General features: G+C 38.6%; 1 protein-coding gene across 1 annotated transcript in view; it reads right to left on the bottom strand.

Moving 5' to 3' along the window:
* RHOJ (ras homolog family member J) overlaps positions 1 to 15,827 on the bottom strand; it is a gene marked incomplete at its 3' end in the record, with an annotated part of 88,028 nt that extends 72,201 nt beyond the window's left edge. The window contains exon 1 of the mRNA XM_079700115.1: positions 15,487 to 15,827. Within this exon, the coding sequence (XP_079556241.1) occupies positions 15,487 to 15,730 (244 nt within the window). The 5' untranslated portion in view covers positions 15,731 to 15,827. The remainder of the gene's footprint in view (positions 1 to 15,486) is intronic.
* Positions 15,828 to 16,449: the final 622 nt, after the last annotated feature.

The following is a 16,449-nucleotide window of genomic DNA, read 5'->3' as shown; positions in this document are numbered from 1 at the left end:
TAGAAGATGTGCATTCCCTTTCCTGTAGAATTCACCAGATGGAGGTACTTCAGGAGGGGAGGAAAAACTTTTAATACACATACCAAAGAAAGTTTAGGGTCTTTTAAAAAAAAGTAGGAGAATATGAAGAGACTAAATAAGAACAAAAACAATCTCTATGAGGCTCTTTCTTGAGTATGTCATATATCTTTCAATAGACGATTATTGATTTTTAAGAACCATGAAAAGAAATAAAATGTGCATTAAGTCCTCTAAAGTCATCATTTTCAGTTACTTTGTTCAAAGGTTGTTGATGCCCATTTACAAAGAAATAGAATAATGCTAACAATTTTTAATGGACAAATGGATCATTCTGTGGGTTGATCCTTCTCATCTTCAAAATGCTTTACCTGGTGCTCTTTTTCTCTAGGCTTTGAGTGATTTTCAGGGTTTGTGGGAGTAACCAGATGTTGGCTGTAAAAGTAGAGCTAAGTGTCTTTGTCAGTGGAATAGAACTTCTCTTCCTCATTTCACGTGAACCGGCTTCTAAACTGTTGGTGACATGGTAAAAGATAGGGAAGCTGAAGCAGTGATATCAGATAAGAAAACAATGATGGGTTTACCAGTTCCTTGTGACATTGAACACAAACAAAATGTGTTTTTCCAAACGTTGTGTGGATGCTTTGAAAGCGATGCATCTATTAATCTAATTCCCAACCCCCGCTCACTCCTTCCCCACCATCATAAGCTCCCACACTTGGATATCAGTAGAAATTTTGGAATTCACTTGAGGACCCACATACATAAATAAACACAATGTGAAGTAAGATTAATTGATGATGTGGTAGGGTCCAAAATAACTCATGATCTCTTGTAGGTACTTCAGGGTTTGTTTATAGCTCAGAGCTTAAGATTTCTTCCTGTGTCCAGAAAAATCTAGATTACCCTGGAACAGAATGTCTTTTGTGAAACTGGAGTTCAGTCTGTGGTAATTGGTGAGGTTGTTAAATAGGATGTTTCTCTGATGTACACTACCCTAAAAAAGCTTTTAATGTGTTCACTGGTAGAAAGTGAATGAAGCTTAAAAATGCCTCAGGATGATTTGTAATATACTACATACTAAATCTTAGTAAGAGTAACATATCTGTTACAATGATAGAGTATCCAGTGCTGTAAAATACAGTGAACTATGGTCCACAGGGACAAAAATGTCTCCTACAATACCAAAGAATGTGTCAACCTAAGGACACATTATTTTCCTAATAACAAGGAAAAAAACCCCAGACAAACAAAAATAGGGACTTCCCTGGCGGTCTAGTGGTAAAGACACCTCGCTTCCACTGCAGGGGGTGCCGGTTCAATCCCCATTTGGGGAACTAAGATCCTGCATGCCTTGCGGTGAGGCCAAAAAATAGAAAAAAACAAAACAAAAACAAAGAGGTGATCTAAAAGATTATTTAGTCTAGATTTCTACATCCTGTTAGGACTGCACCTAACCATGTTGATGAGATATCCATTACTACCAAACAATTACAAAAGCTACTTACTGTGTGCTGCCCACAGATCTGAAATGAAAGTTGAAAGGAATTCATGAGAAGTTGCCCATTAAAAATGGGGAAAGAATAGGTCAAATATCTATGAAGGGAGTTGGAAAGATCTGGGTATATTGTCTGAGGATGATAGGGATGAAAATTTCCTTGGTTTTCAAATAGGTTAAAAGCCATTATTCTGAGGATGACAATGAGGATTTCTCCATCTTTGCTAACTTGAGAGGAAATGGCTTTTATCTACAGCCTGAAAGATTCAGTTTATCTCAAGGGAAGGACTTGGTAGGGAGAGTTATTAGGAGGGTAAGTGAACGAAATAAACAGAGTACAACCTCTACGGCAAAGTTTATGCCTAATATTGACACTTAAGATTTAACATTCACTCTCTGTCTCTTGTGAAAAGTTTGGTTAAAAACATGTTTACTATTGAAAATTCTTAAACCTCTTATTTACCAGCTTGAACTATTGTAAATGTCATATGAAATTCATTTTAGTTGAGAAAAGAAGCTCTTAAGGCTCATAGCGCAAGCTTATCCAATATGAGCAGAGAGGAGGCTTGAGGAGAGGGCGCATAGCCATTTTTCTCTTAATAACTTCTCTTATAACAGGTATAAAGTGCCCAATTATTTATATATATGTTCACTACATTTCTTACTGGCTGAAAATTAGTATGCTTTCTAGCAAATGAATGGTTGCATTTTACAAACCTCATTCACAATTTTTAGAAAGTTTGCCCCTGGCATAGATTAAGGAGATTATTGACTTATTGTTTTTCTCGTTATTAATCTAGTTACTTGAAAAAAAGTTATACAGTACATACTTTAGGGAATTAAAATTTTCTTTTTGTCTCTAGGATCTATCATCCAAAAAACAGATAAAATAAATCTTTAATAGAATTAGGAAAACAATTTTTGCGTAGGGAAATCACTCAACTCACAAGTTTGAAATTTGGCTGGAAGCAAAAGCTTTTGAAATTTTTTTTCCTAGAAGAATAAAATTGTTTTACAACTTTTAAACAAAGCCAATACACTTTTTTTGAATGTATGCTCATGATGCTTAGGACATATACTTTTAGGATGTTGGAGGATCAAATTTCAACATAGAAAATTATCCTGACTGTTTACATGGGGTACTAACTTCAGTGCAGAGCAGTGGTTAAAACTGTGGGACTCTTGGATGTCATTCATTCACTCAGTCATTCAGTAGACATTTCTGGGTGTCTGTTGTGTTGTAGGCTAATTCCAGGCATTGGAGACATAAGAATAAGTGAGACAGAAAGAACCTTGCCTTCATGAAGTGTACATTCTAGAGTGAAGCAAGCAATGGAGAAGTGAATAAACAGATCAGATAATAACTATAGAGAAAATAAACAGGTTTTGAAACGGTGGTCAATTTAATCAGGGTGGTTTGGTTTGGCCTCCTGAGGAGGTAACATTTGAGCTGACAGATTTTAATCCCAATTCTGTCACTTCCTGGTCCTGTGACATTGGACTGATTACTTCTCTGACTTCCAATTTTCTCTCCTGTTAAATGAAGATACCTACCACCAGAGATAATATGAGGCTCAAAGAAGATAGCAAAGTAACACAGGGATTGGTGCATATTAAATACTTAGCTACTTAATATTAGTTACTTACTGTTTTATTAATAAACTATAAACATTACTCCAAAAGGATCAGGAAGCAATTTTTTCATTATGATACATTCTGCCCAGACCACACAGGGAATTATTTCTCTCTTGTTGGCAAGTTGAATCACATTCTGAGGCCTGACTGACTAATCTGTTTTAAAACAGCTTGAGAGACTCCAAAGGCCTGGTCCCCACTAGCAGGAGTGCTGGTCAATTGGTTGTCCAGATAAGGGTGCCTAAATCCCAGTTACAAAATTTCTGCCTCTCCCAGAATTTATGTCCTATCTCTTTCAGGAACCAGATTCTAGCCTAAGTGGAAGCTTTTTTGGACTCTGAGAATAGAATTTTAGGCAACTTTCCATTTTTGTTTTTTTTTCCTCCTTTTCTCCAAATGTTAGGTCAAAGTGTGAAGAAGAACAGAAAGATCTGCAGAGGGGAAACAGATGTTTATGTTCATTTCACAATCATAGGGCTGGGTAGATATGGTAGAGCAAGAACAGCATCCAGGACAGAGCTGCACCAAAACCACCCCAAGGATCCCAGGCTCTTTCTTATTTTTTGACTCCTTTGTTTCTTCCCATGAGAGTAGGTGTTCTCTAAGTTTTCCTCAGTGACCCCTCTGAAGGTCTCACAGTCATGCTGACTACCGTTTTGCTGACAGCAGGCTCAGTGAACAGCAATTAACACTGTGCAGCTTTGCCGATCATGCCTGAGGCTTTGCTCCCATCTGCTGGTGCTTGGTGCACCCAAGTTTGCCTAATTAATCTTCTTTGCACTCTGTTTTACAACTCCCACTCTTCCCTGTTCTTAGTCTCCGAGGCTTTTCCCTTCCCTCCAAGGCACCAGCCCTCTCCCAACATTTCCTGATTCTCAGCCTTGTGGATTTTCTTTCTTCCAGGGTCTCTCGATGTCCCAGCCATGGGCACAGATCTTTTTAAAAAGCACTCTGGTTTCTCATTTATGAATTTACTAGCTGTTTCTGAGAGGCTCTAAAGGCCTCTTTTGTCTTAAACAATTTCTCCTGTTAGAAACTACCAGGTCAAGGAATTATATATACACATATCTATTTTTAACTTGCTTTTTACTGATTGATGGTTGGTTATAGAATTGTTCTTCTTAACTTGATTTCTAGGCATCTTGATAGCTTAAAGAAGGGTTTTCTGAACTTTCTAAATTACATTAGATTGAACTATATGAATTTATGATATTCAAATGGTTTTGAACTACAAAATGGTCATTTCATAGGTCCACCTAATAAGAAATGCCTAGGATGCTTGTTCAAATGTATATTTACAGCTCTTTCTCTTAGTGGGTCTGGAATAGAAGCTCTGGTGTGGACCAAAGAATCTGCACTTTTTCCTTTGTTAAACTGAAGTATAATTTTCCTTTTTAAAGTTGAAATATCATGAAATATACTCATATATTTATACAGATTACAAATATATTCACATTATTTATACATATATGTATATTCAGATTATTTTCCATTATATGTTATCACAAGATCTTGAATATTGTTCCCTGTGTTATATAGTAAATTCTTGTTGCTTATATGTTTTATGTATAGTAGTATATGTCTGTTAATCCCATACTTCTAATTTATCCCTCCCCCACTGCCTTTCCCCTTTGGTAACCATATGTTTGTTTTCTATGTCTGTGAGTCTATTCCTATTTTGTGTATAGATTCATTTGTATTATTTTTTAGATTCCCTACATAAGTGATATCATATAATATTTGTCTTTCTCTGTCTGTCTTACTTCACTTAGTATGTTATTCTCTAGGTCCATCCATGTTGCTGCTAATGACAATATTTCATTCTTTTTTATGGCTGAGTAATATTCTATTATATATATATATATATATATATATATATATAACATCTTTTTAAACCAATCATCTATTGATGGGCATTTGGGTGGTTCCCATGTTTTGGCTATCATAAATAGTACTGGTATAAACATTGGGGTGCATGTATCTTTTTGAATTAGTGTTTTCATCATTTCCAGATATATGCCTATGAGTGGGATTGCTGGATCATATGGTAGCTCTGTATTTAGTTTTTTAAAGAACCTCCATACTGTTTTCCATAGTGGCTGTACCAATTTACGGAATCTGCATTTTTGACAAGCAGGTTTATCTGATGACCAGGCAAATTTGGGAAATATAGGTATATCATTTGTAGTTGAATAAATGTCTAATTAAGTATGGTATGTAGGGCAATTTACATTGTTTATGAGTCTACTGTATTTGATGTAAGAAATTTTGACTTAGTGAGTGTGATGATGATTACTAAGGGTCCTTTAAAATCTGTTCACGCTTTCTTTGGGAATATAGCTAACCTCTCTTACAATAATGTATGGCCTAGGGTTTAACTTCTCTCCAAAGAAATGTGAACAGAACTCATGCCTGCCACTTGTGGACCTAGCCCCGACCACTACTTCTTGCCCTCCATATCCTCTCATCTTCTCCTGTCTAGATATGGAGCACTACAAAGTCCTACCCAACAGCAGAGTCACAAGATGGAAAAAAATAGATCCTTGGATGATTACATGGAGTAGTATCACCTCACCAACCTGAACACTTGCACAGGTCTGTTCTCTAAGCAAAAAAAAAAAAAAAAAGAATTCTAACAGTTTGAATCATTATATATTTGAGTCTATTTGTTCTAGCATCCTGGCCTATCTAGACTGGTGCCATCATTACAAAATTCCAAAAAAAGTGTGCTGTTAGCTTAACTGTTAAGTGGCAGGTAGTAAGGAAACAGAACAGACTAGAAAGATGAAGATCCACGTTATACCATGGCAAAAACATTTGTAAAACTATTGTCTGTGAAACCTGGAAGGTAAACCTAGTTCTTACTGAGTCTATTACGCTCAAAGAAAAGATTGGGAAAAGTCAGAATATTAGAGTATATTAATTGTTTACTGTGTTTAACTAGGTGTTACAAGAAAGAAAAGAGTTGAATTGGTTGTGTTTAAGCAGAGATTGATAGAACACAAATATTAATGTCCTTAATTAATAGTTGGAAAATTGATTATTTTTGGATTTCCCCAAGAAGACACAGTTAAATAAGGATTTGAGCAACAAATGTCAGGGAATCAGCTCTGTGTCAAAGAGAAGAGCCAGGGTGTTCCCTTCCCATTTAAGTTTTTTGCTTCATATAGCCTCTACGTAGCTATTGTTAATTTGAGAGCAAAAGGCACTGGCTAGATGAAGCAGACAAATAAAGTATTTTTAAGAAGCATGTCTAGGAAAGACATTCTTTGGTCTTGGATGTGGCTACTGGTACATGGAACTTACCAGAAGCCTAATAAATTTTTGAGAGAATTGTATTTCCAAAGAAACCCCAAGCTTGGACTAAATAGTCTTCTGACTATAAAACAACACTTGAGTCTCGAAACTGGACAAGCCAGAAGCAGGCTATGAAATTTGTGCAGCTCCTGAGAAAGACATAGTCCCTGAGGCCTGATTCAGATGTGTGTCATGGAGGAGAATGGATGAGGAAGAAGAACTCCCCAGAGACCCAAGCCAGGGGAAGTTGAGAATAATGGGTGAAGAAATTCCTCCCAGAGAACAGCATAACTGTCAATTCAAGAAACTTCCCCCACTGCTAGGGCAGGAAGTCTTTCTAACATTTGCCCTCAGGATTCTGTTATTGCTATCTCTCTCCTATTCTTTACTTTTCTGAAAGGGGGTTAGGTATTTTGGTTATCCCATCCCTGTTCTATCATTGTCTAAGGGGTGATTGTATATATGGAGGAGATAATGAGTCTTCTACTGGACCACAAGGAGCCATGTCTCCATCAAATGGAAAGGACCAGGTGTCACCTGCATGGCTGGACTTTAACCTGTTTTAGTGAAAGACTGGGGCTCTGGGTGGTCCCTCTTGGAAAAAAGTTTGTTTTACATGTAGGAAAAAGTGTGCAGGGATAATTGGTGGCTACAGAGTCTGACACAAACAGAGATGGCTAGTTTCCATTAACATCTGTCCTTCCCTCTTCTGGGCATGTAGGTGGTTTTATTTCCCAGCTTCCCTTAGACCGAGGTGTGGCCTCGTGACTAAGTTATCTCCTCTGAAGTTTAACTGGAAATGATGTCCGTCACTTCCAGGCCTGGCCCATAAAACTTTCCATTCAGGTTTCTCCACACTCTTTCTCATTAGTCTGGTGGATGCGGACAACTATGAGATCTTAAGGGATGGCAGTGTCACAAGATGCAAAGAACCTGGGTCCCTAAATGACTAAATGGAGGAAAGCAACCACACTGACTTGAATACACGTTCAGGAACATATATTAGCAAGAAACATCCTGTCGTGGTGTTAATCCCTTACATGTTTAGGTCTGTTTGTTATAGGAGGTTAGCATACCCTAACTCAGTTGTCCCCAACCTTTTTTGGCACTGGGGACCAGTTTCGTGGAAGACAATTTTTCCACGGACCATGGTGGGGGATGGTTTCAGGATGATTCATGCTCATTACATTTATTGTGCACTTTATTTCTATTATTATTACATTGTAACATATAATGAAATACTTATACAACTCACCATAATGCTGACAGGAGGCAGAGCTTAGGCGGTAACATGAGCGATGGGGAGCGGCTGTAAGTACAGATGAAGCTTTGCTTGCTCGCCTGCTCTTGCTGTGTGGGCTGGTTCTTAATAGGCCTCAGACCAGTACTGGTCCGTGGCCCAGGGGTTGGGGACCCCTGCCCTTAACTAACGGTGGCTTTTTAAAATTAATTTATTAGCTATAAACCTACACACTGCTTACATTATTTATTTACTGTTTTGTGGCCTCCACTTACTCCATTACAGGTTATTTAACCTTGGGCAAATTGGTTAATAACTTTGCAACTTGGTTTCCTCATCAGTCAAAATTGGGAAAATAACAGCACCTCATAGTATCATTGTGAGGAGGTAGTGAATCAGTGTATGAAAATATCTCAAATATGCTCATAGCAAGAACTTTGTAACTGTATAGCTATTGTTATTGTTGTTAGTACATATTCCAGTGGTGTTTGAGTTTCGTCATTAAATACTACCATACTGCTTGTAGGATCACATGTGGTCGTAATGAAATTCACACTGAGACTGCAAATGAAGAGCATCATAAATAAAAGCTGTATTGTGAACCATTACAAAATGCTGAATGAATGCACATGAATCAGGTTCTTTTGTCTTGTGAAAATTAGCCATATCCAAAAAGTTGGTGGACTTCAGAGTATTCAGGAACGATCCCAGGCCACTCTGTGATTCACAGTGGGTCCCTATTGAATTCACGGTGGAATTCATCCTGACTGAGTTATACCTGGAAAATTAACTGTTTGGATTCTGCTAACTCACCCAAAGGGTGGCATGGATTTTTGTTTGTGGGAAAGTACATTTTCAGCCTTATCAGAACCTGTGTCCTTACACAGAGGGTAGGGCCTCTGTTGATCCTTGTGATTTTGTGCTCAGGATTGGTGAGGGAGATAATTTCTGTTGAGTTTTCCTACCTGTCCTTTAAGTTAGTTGCCTCATGTTAGTTGCCCACCTTCATGTTGCCTCTGTAGAACAGGCCAACTAGATCCAAAAACAAAGATGTCCAGTGTACTGAGCCATCTCTGAGCCAACTTTGCTCTTTGCCCCAAGAGAAGAGGTAGTGATGGCAGATTCTGAAAATGTTATCCTGGAAATAAAGTACTGTTTACCTGAAGCCCAACATTGTTGGGCAGTTAGATAGTAAAATTTATGAAGGATTTCATAGCTTGGACAGTGAAAGGAGCCAGGCCTTGTGGAACTAAAAGTCTTGGTTACAGGGAGTCTGTCCACTGAAGCCTGAATCGGTCACAGGCCTTGGTTTGTTGCCAGATAAAGCTGGAATGCAGGAAGGTTATGAACTGCAGATGCAGTTTCTAATCCTGGGAGCATGATTTTTCTTGGGTCACTGTGGTCACAGATACTTAATTTTCTTTTTCCCTCTTCTATTCTTTCTTACTCCTAAGAGATGAAGCTCACAGTTTACCTCTCTGCAGTATGCTTTGGCTTTCTGAGTGTAATTTCCACCCCCGGAGCCTCTGAATGTGCTCATGCTCATGATCATAGGCATCACAGTAGACTGTGGAAGGAACTGTCTATACAATTCCTGTTACTGCACCTTTGATATGGCCTCCAAGAGTCCAAAAAAAGTATCAGACACGCACCACACTGCCTCAAAAAGAGATATTGGAGGGTTGAATACCTACAAGACATTGGGTTTTTGAGCATCATGGCATTTAGAAGGAACAGAGCAAGTCAACTGGCCCATTCTTTTCTCCTCTTTCACATACTTCCTTTATATTTTTGCCTAAGGTTAAAAACCTAGTGATTTATTTCATAGACCCATGAGAGGTGTTTTAGGTTTTCTTTTGGCTTACAAAAATGAATCTCATCCATTCTCCAGAGACTCTCAGGTGTCTTTAGAAAGAACAAAAGAGAAACTCCTGAATAAATATTCCCAAATGGGCAGAACTATGTCATAACACTTTATAAGCCTGGGGCTTTGTTTTTATTCACTATTATTTTATGTTATTTTTTCCCTTGTGGATTGGACATAGTTTCCCCCTTGCTCTGGTCATTAGGGTTATGATGGAGTCTACATTGGACTAGTCATCATTTAATTAGGTGGAAAAAGTTTACAGTTGACTTTCGGCTCTCTGTGAAAACAACTCCTTTTACATCTCACTCAGCTGATAGAGCAACTAGATTTTTCCCCGCTTTCCACAAATTGTGTTAATTTACTGCATACGCAGCCTGGGTTTGCAAATAATGACTTAAGTTTTTAAATACAGGTGGTTTTCTTAGAAGAAGGAGCTATAGATACGACCGATTCTTATACAGAAAATGATGGTAATGGTGAATGAGGCACGTCATGCACAGGCTTCAACTTGAATGAGATTATTTTATGCAGCCATGCACATAAACAGACAAACCATGTGCACTACCTACCTCAACATACAATCTAACTAAACTAGAAATGGAAGTGTTATCCTTATGTCATATGTTGTGTGAAACATTAATTGATACTACTTTATCAGTGAGATGTCTGCCACAAAACTCAAAGCTAAAGATAAGATGAAGACAGGATGGGAGAAGACATGATGGTTGTTCCATGGTAAGCTGTGAAATCTCTAAAGGTTGTTGGGACATCTTGAGTCATCCCTGGAAGGGAGTAGGAAGAAGTGCCCGGAGATGTTTCTCAGGCATACTTGTAAAAAGTGTCAGTGACCATTTTTATCTTCCTTCTACTGCCCCCAATTTTTAGACGAAGCCCATAGTTGAACTTGGGATTACTCTGGAACATGCGTTTTTATGAAGAACTATAAACGAGTGAGCCACTCAAAATTTAGCTAAGCTTTTGAATATAACGCAAATGGAGGAATCTGAGTACATCCCATCTGTTTCCAAATGAAATTTATACACTGTATAGTTACATTATTCAATAGACGTGACATTGGCTGTTTGGGTCAAGAAAATTCTATGCTGTATTATAATCCCGGTAGAGATAAAATGATTATTTAAAATACAAACAAACTAGTTCAAAAATATAATACATTTAATAAATATTTTATATGTTCATTCCTAAAGAGACATCTGTTGGACCAACAACTTGTTCATTTATTCCTCAAAGCTTTAATGGACCAGGAATTATCTATGTGCTGGAAGGACAGAGATGCATAAAGTATATTAATTAATTAATTCAGTAACAATCTATTGAGAGCATACTAGATGTTGAGTTCTGTTTTAGAAGATGGAGATAGAGCAGTGAACAAGACAAAGCCCTTGCCCTCATGGGATTTACATCCCAGTGTAGGATAAAAATGCTAAGCAAATAAATATAATGTGAAGTAGTGTTAAACCTTATGAGGAAAGATGAAACAGGAGAAAAATTAAAGAGTGACAGTATGCATGTGTGTTTGTGTTTGTGTGTGTGAATGCATTAAACAATGTGATTAATTGAAACTGAGGAAGATCGGGGGGAATAAGGTAAGGTTGGGGGAAAAGCAAATGCAAAATCTTCAAGGAAGGAAGGAGTTTGGTGTGTTTGAAGAACATGAAGACGGCTGAGAGCAGAAATACTGCAGAGCAGAGAGCTAGGAGAGGAGGTTGGAGAGATAATGGGGACTAAGTCATGGAGTACCTTGTAGACTGTGATAAATAATGGGGCCTCAGGGTGATGGGATTTGACTGATGGATTTGGGCTGTGGATAGTCCTTCTGTCGGGAGTGTGAAGAACTGAACTATATGGGATAAGACTGGAAGCAGGGAGCTGGGAGGTGATTACAGTAGTTTGGATGAGAAATGATGGTGGCTTGGATGAGAGTGAAAACAATGGAGGTGGTGAGAACTGATCAGATTTGAGATGTATTTTGCATGTTGACCTGATTGGTAGTAGGAAGGGATAATAACTAGTGGTTTGGATGGAGGGGGATGGGAAGTATTGTCAAAGGAAGAAAGGAGTTAAGGATAATACCAAAGTTTTTGTTCTGAGCTACTGGGTGGAAGACAGTGGTCATATACTTCTATGGGGAACACTAGGGGAGGTGTAGATTGGGGCAATTAAAAAATTCTGTTTTGAACAGGTTAAGTTTGAGATGCCTATTAGATATCCAAATGGACAGTTGAATATATGAGTCTGGGTCAGGGTTTTTTTTGTGTGTGTGGTAGAGATATACATTTTGGAGTCATCAGTGTATAAATCATATTTAAAGCCATGAGAATAGATACTGTCAACCAGGGCATGAGCATAAATAGAGAAGGGAACTGAGAGACTGAACACTGAAGTATGCCACTGTATAGTGGTAGGGAAAGAGATGGAGAAAGGAGCAGAGGAGATGGAGAGAGATTTGCCAGTAGGGGGAATAAAACCCAGGAGAATGTGGTATCCCAGGAGCAAAGAAAGTGTTTCAGGAAGGAGAGTATAAACCATAAGAAAAGCCTCCAAGAGATCAAGTAAGATGAGGGCTGAGAATTGAACACTGGTTTTGGCAAGACATGACCCTTTCCCTCAGGAGCTTATAGTACAGTGGGACTGGGGAAATAAGGAAACAAATAAATTGCTATACAATGGTGCAAGTTGTGTTCTAGCAATGTTAACACATTTCTGGGGATGGGTTGGAGATGGAGCAAGGAATTCTCCTTGGGGAGTCAAGGAAAGCTGCATCGAGCAGATGTACTTTTGGATTCTGATAGGTAGGAGGGAGGGAAAATAACCAAGATTTATAAAACTTAAAAACATTTTTTTCTAGTTGGTTGTTGATTTTTCTACAGTCACTCATGCAGAACTAATATTTCCTCTCCAGTGAATATCCCACTACTATTACTCCATGTAGACATATTTATCAATTATCAGTAAACACGATAACTATATCATCAGGACAATACACGCACTCTATCACACCCTACTCCATTTGAAGGATACTCTTGTAATTATATTTTTCCTTGTTGTAGCCTTTATATTATAATTACATTTTAATTCCCTTTCATAGCTGTGTGCAACTGTAGAGACCCTATTCTTCTTTTAATCGAAGTATAGTTGATTTACAATGTTGTGTTAATTTCTGCTATACAGCAAAGTAATTCAGTTATACATATATATCTATCTATATATTATTTTTTATATTATTTTCCATTATGGTTTATCACAGGATATCAAATATAGTTCCTTGTGCTATATAGTAGGACCTTATTGTTTATTCATTCTGTATGTAAGAGACCCTATTCTTAATCACAATAGCTACTATTACCTAATACTTATCATGTGTAAGGTGCTGTTCTAAGAACTACATGTATTAATCTATTTTGTTCTCATGATCTTAATACCTCTATTGTTCCTTAAGAAAATTCATGACAACTGAGGCACAGAGAAGTTGAGCAACTTGCTCAAGACCACACAGTAATGGCAGAGCCAGTATTAGAACTGGGCTGTCCAGCTTCAGAGCTCACTATCTTGAGCTCACTATCTTAAGTATTCCGTCCTTACTATTATATCTTTACCTTCCTAGGATGGGTAGCTATTAGGGAAAAATCTTCTTCAAGGGATAGGCTCTCTTTGACTTGAACTTTTCTAAATTCTTTGACTGCAATTTTCCAAAGACTCAGTAAACTATTTGCAGGTTGTCATTTCAGAATGAGCCAGTAGGACCAGGGGCTGGATACTGGATATTTCTCCACGTGGAGAAGAGAGCATGAGTTCTTTTACAATTGACTGTAGATTCTCATGTGACTGTGTAACGGTTTATGTTCAATCAGTTCACGTATAAGGAGCGTGGTGGTAAAAAGAGTTAGGGTCTTCATGATGGAGAAGATCCCTCTACAAATGGAAATATTCACTTCATTGCACTCCTAGATGTATGTGGCTTACACCTTCATTTCCCTTACACCCTAACTACAAATGCATGAGATGACTGTGTACTTAAAAAAAGTACAAAGTGTAAATCAAAGTAACAATGTTTGGGAATGCCTACTATGTACAAAGTATTGCTTTGAGTACAGTGGCTGTGATTTCTTGAGAGCTAAAACAAGGAATAGCCAAAATCTAAGATGCTTTGTTGCTCAAATAACAGCAAGTATGTACACAACTGAAACATAAAACAATTTGATCTTAGTGGAATCTAGCGGTGATCCAGCCTTTGTTTGATCTCTAATGTTTTTTATAGGCTAACTTTATCTCTAAAGATGGTTTTATCCTCTTTCTTCCTGGCACTGTACTGTAATTGCTTCACCCAATAGTTGGGGATGGGATATGTAATTTTTAAAAGCACTTGAAACCTCTCCCTTTAGTAGATTGTGGGTTCCATTCTTGATCTAAAAGTTTTTGAAATTAGGTACCAGCCAGTTCCCTATCCTGGCAGAAAGAGGGTGTAGAATAAATAACTTTTGCTAAGATGTTTACAGGTCGGGATCCCGATAATTTTCTTAAGTTGCAGACCTAATTTTACAATTACTTTTTTTTTCCCCCTCAGGGTGAAAGCCTACCTGTACTTCTCTTCATTCTGTTCTCATTAAAATGTTCTTCTCTGGGCACAGAAAAGCTTAAGAGAGCCAGTGTTCAAATTTGCTCTTAATTTCTACAAATATAGAAAAACCTGCTAGAAAGTGGATACTATTTTCACTGTGGTTCTCTCCCTGTCTGCTATGTAATAGTGTCGTAAATCATGTACATGTAGTAGTAGGAGGAGACGTAGGTGATTGTTTAGTTGTGGAAAAGAAGCTGCTTCCTACAGAAAGGATTTCAAATGACCTCACAGCAAAGCCAACGCTCACACAGGTTTCCTGTGGGCCATTTCCCCTTTGCTGCTCTGGACCCAAAGCTAAAGTGAAGAAGAGAAATTTTCCTCTCACAAAATCTCAAATCTCTGGTAACTCAAGCTGATCTCATAGTGAGCAAGTGGATCATCGTATTCCAAAAAGTTATAAAATCTAGGCTATTGTAAACCTGAAGCATTTTATGAATTTGCTTTTAAGAAATTTAGTAAGATTTGTTTTGGAGATTAAGAGAAAAAATAAGAGTCAAAGTGGAAAAATTTAAATAAGCTATCACACAACAAACTTTAGAACACTCGAAAAAATATACCTAAAAGAATTAAGTTGTGACTACAGTATCTTAACTGTCAGATCTTAAAGTATTTTATGCCATATTTTGTGCTTTGGGGACATATGTTGAAATAAGTAAAATTTTATTTTTATCTTTGTTTTTACCTTTAAAACATATTGATTAAAATCTTCTCTTTTCATTCAAGATACAGATTGCCTAGGAGATATTTAAAATCTTTCAGTACTTTTTCTTCAGTCTACCTCCACAGGAAAATGAAAGTACATTAGGACAGCACCAATTATTATAGAAAAACGAATGTTCTAATGTTACTAATCTCAGCATTTCCTTTATAAATGGCATGTGGTGAATATATGAGAAGTGGCAAGAACACTTCTTTCACCAGTTGTGTGGTTAGTGTCGTTGTTGTTTTTTAAAGAACTGTGATACAATTACGCTACCTTTTAAAAAGTTCACATGAAAGAAAGTTGATGAATCTTCAGGCAAATGTTAAGTAAAATCTCTAGCCACAAATCTTAGAGGACGGTTCAGGGTATTTCCCCAGCGTTATTCATTTGGTTTAACTGGAGAAAAGTGTTACCGTAACATTGATATACAACTTGTCCTAACAACAGCAAAGACCTTGGTTTTACCTGGCTCCTGGCAGGCCCAGACCCAGCACTGACATTAGAGATAAGCCAGGCCCCTCTGAAGCTGGGCTGTCATCTCCCGCCTCCTTCACCTCGTATGCAGGGGTAGGTTTCCCGCTTTTCTTACCTGCATAGTGGTCAAACACAGTGGGCACGTACTCCTCGGGGAAGGCGTCGTTGGCGTAGCTCATGAGCAGGCAGGTCTTCCCCACGGCGCCGTCCCCTACCACCACGCACTTCAGCATCTTCTTCTCCTCGCGACCACCGCAGCCGCAGCTGCTGTCATTTCCCTCCTGGCAGTTCATTCTCACGGCTCCAGCTGCTGTGACTGTGCCGCTGCCGTTGCTTCTCCTGCTTCTCCCGAAGCCCATGAAGCGAGCTGCAGGCTTGAGGTCACTCTGTCTTACTTTGGGGAACTCGGATCATGCAGAATTGTCCGAGGCGGCTGGCATGTGCCCTCTTGCTTACCATACTGGTCAAGAAAGGTAACACACACTGGGGAGAATGATTAAAAGCATCTGCCCCTTGCCCCCATCAGTTTGAGTTATGAATCCTCATTTTTCACCAAATTCTAGGGGCTTCCTGGGAGTCTAGAAATTTCAACAGCCTGAGGGTTTCACTCTGCTCTCCTGTTCTCCAAGCCTGGCTGAAGACACAGTGGAATTTCGCTAAATCTTCCCCATTTTCCACTTCACATCTAACATGGAGGAAAGCTGGGCTTTTTAATGGAGTTTTTCCCTTGCTTCCTCCAGCTTGCTGAGTGTCAGGAAATCATGGGTTTCCTGCTGCATTCCATATTAGGATCAGTGGGCTGGAGAAGGCTGCAACAATGGGATCTCTGTGTGTGTGTGTTTGTACTTCTGGGGAACGCTGCCAGGACATGGAGTGGGAAAACACTAGGGGTCCCACTGCAGACTCAAGCTGTCAGACTTCCTGTTTCATCCACGGCTGGGGAGGTTGTTTGCCTGTGGGCTGGCTGGGAAGAAGCTGACGAAAGGATGGAAACTGGGGAGTACTGTCGGCCACAGAAACAGAGGGAACCACACCAGCCGTTGTAGGATAACATATGACATCATCCCTCACTGAGTCA

This window comes from Hyperoodon ampullatus (assembly GCF_949752795.1).
Source record: "Hyperoodon ampullatus genome assembly, chromosome: 3".
NCBI classification, from domain to species: Eukaryota; Metazoa; Chordata; class Mammalia; order Artiodactyla; family Ziphiidae; genus Hyperoodon; species Hyperoodon ampullatus.
Note: the sequence above shows the minus strand (reverse complement) of the source record. Positions and strands in the feature narration are given on the sequence as shown.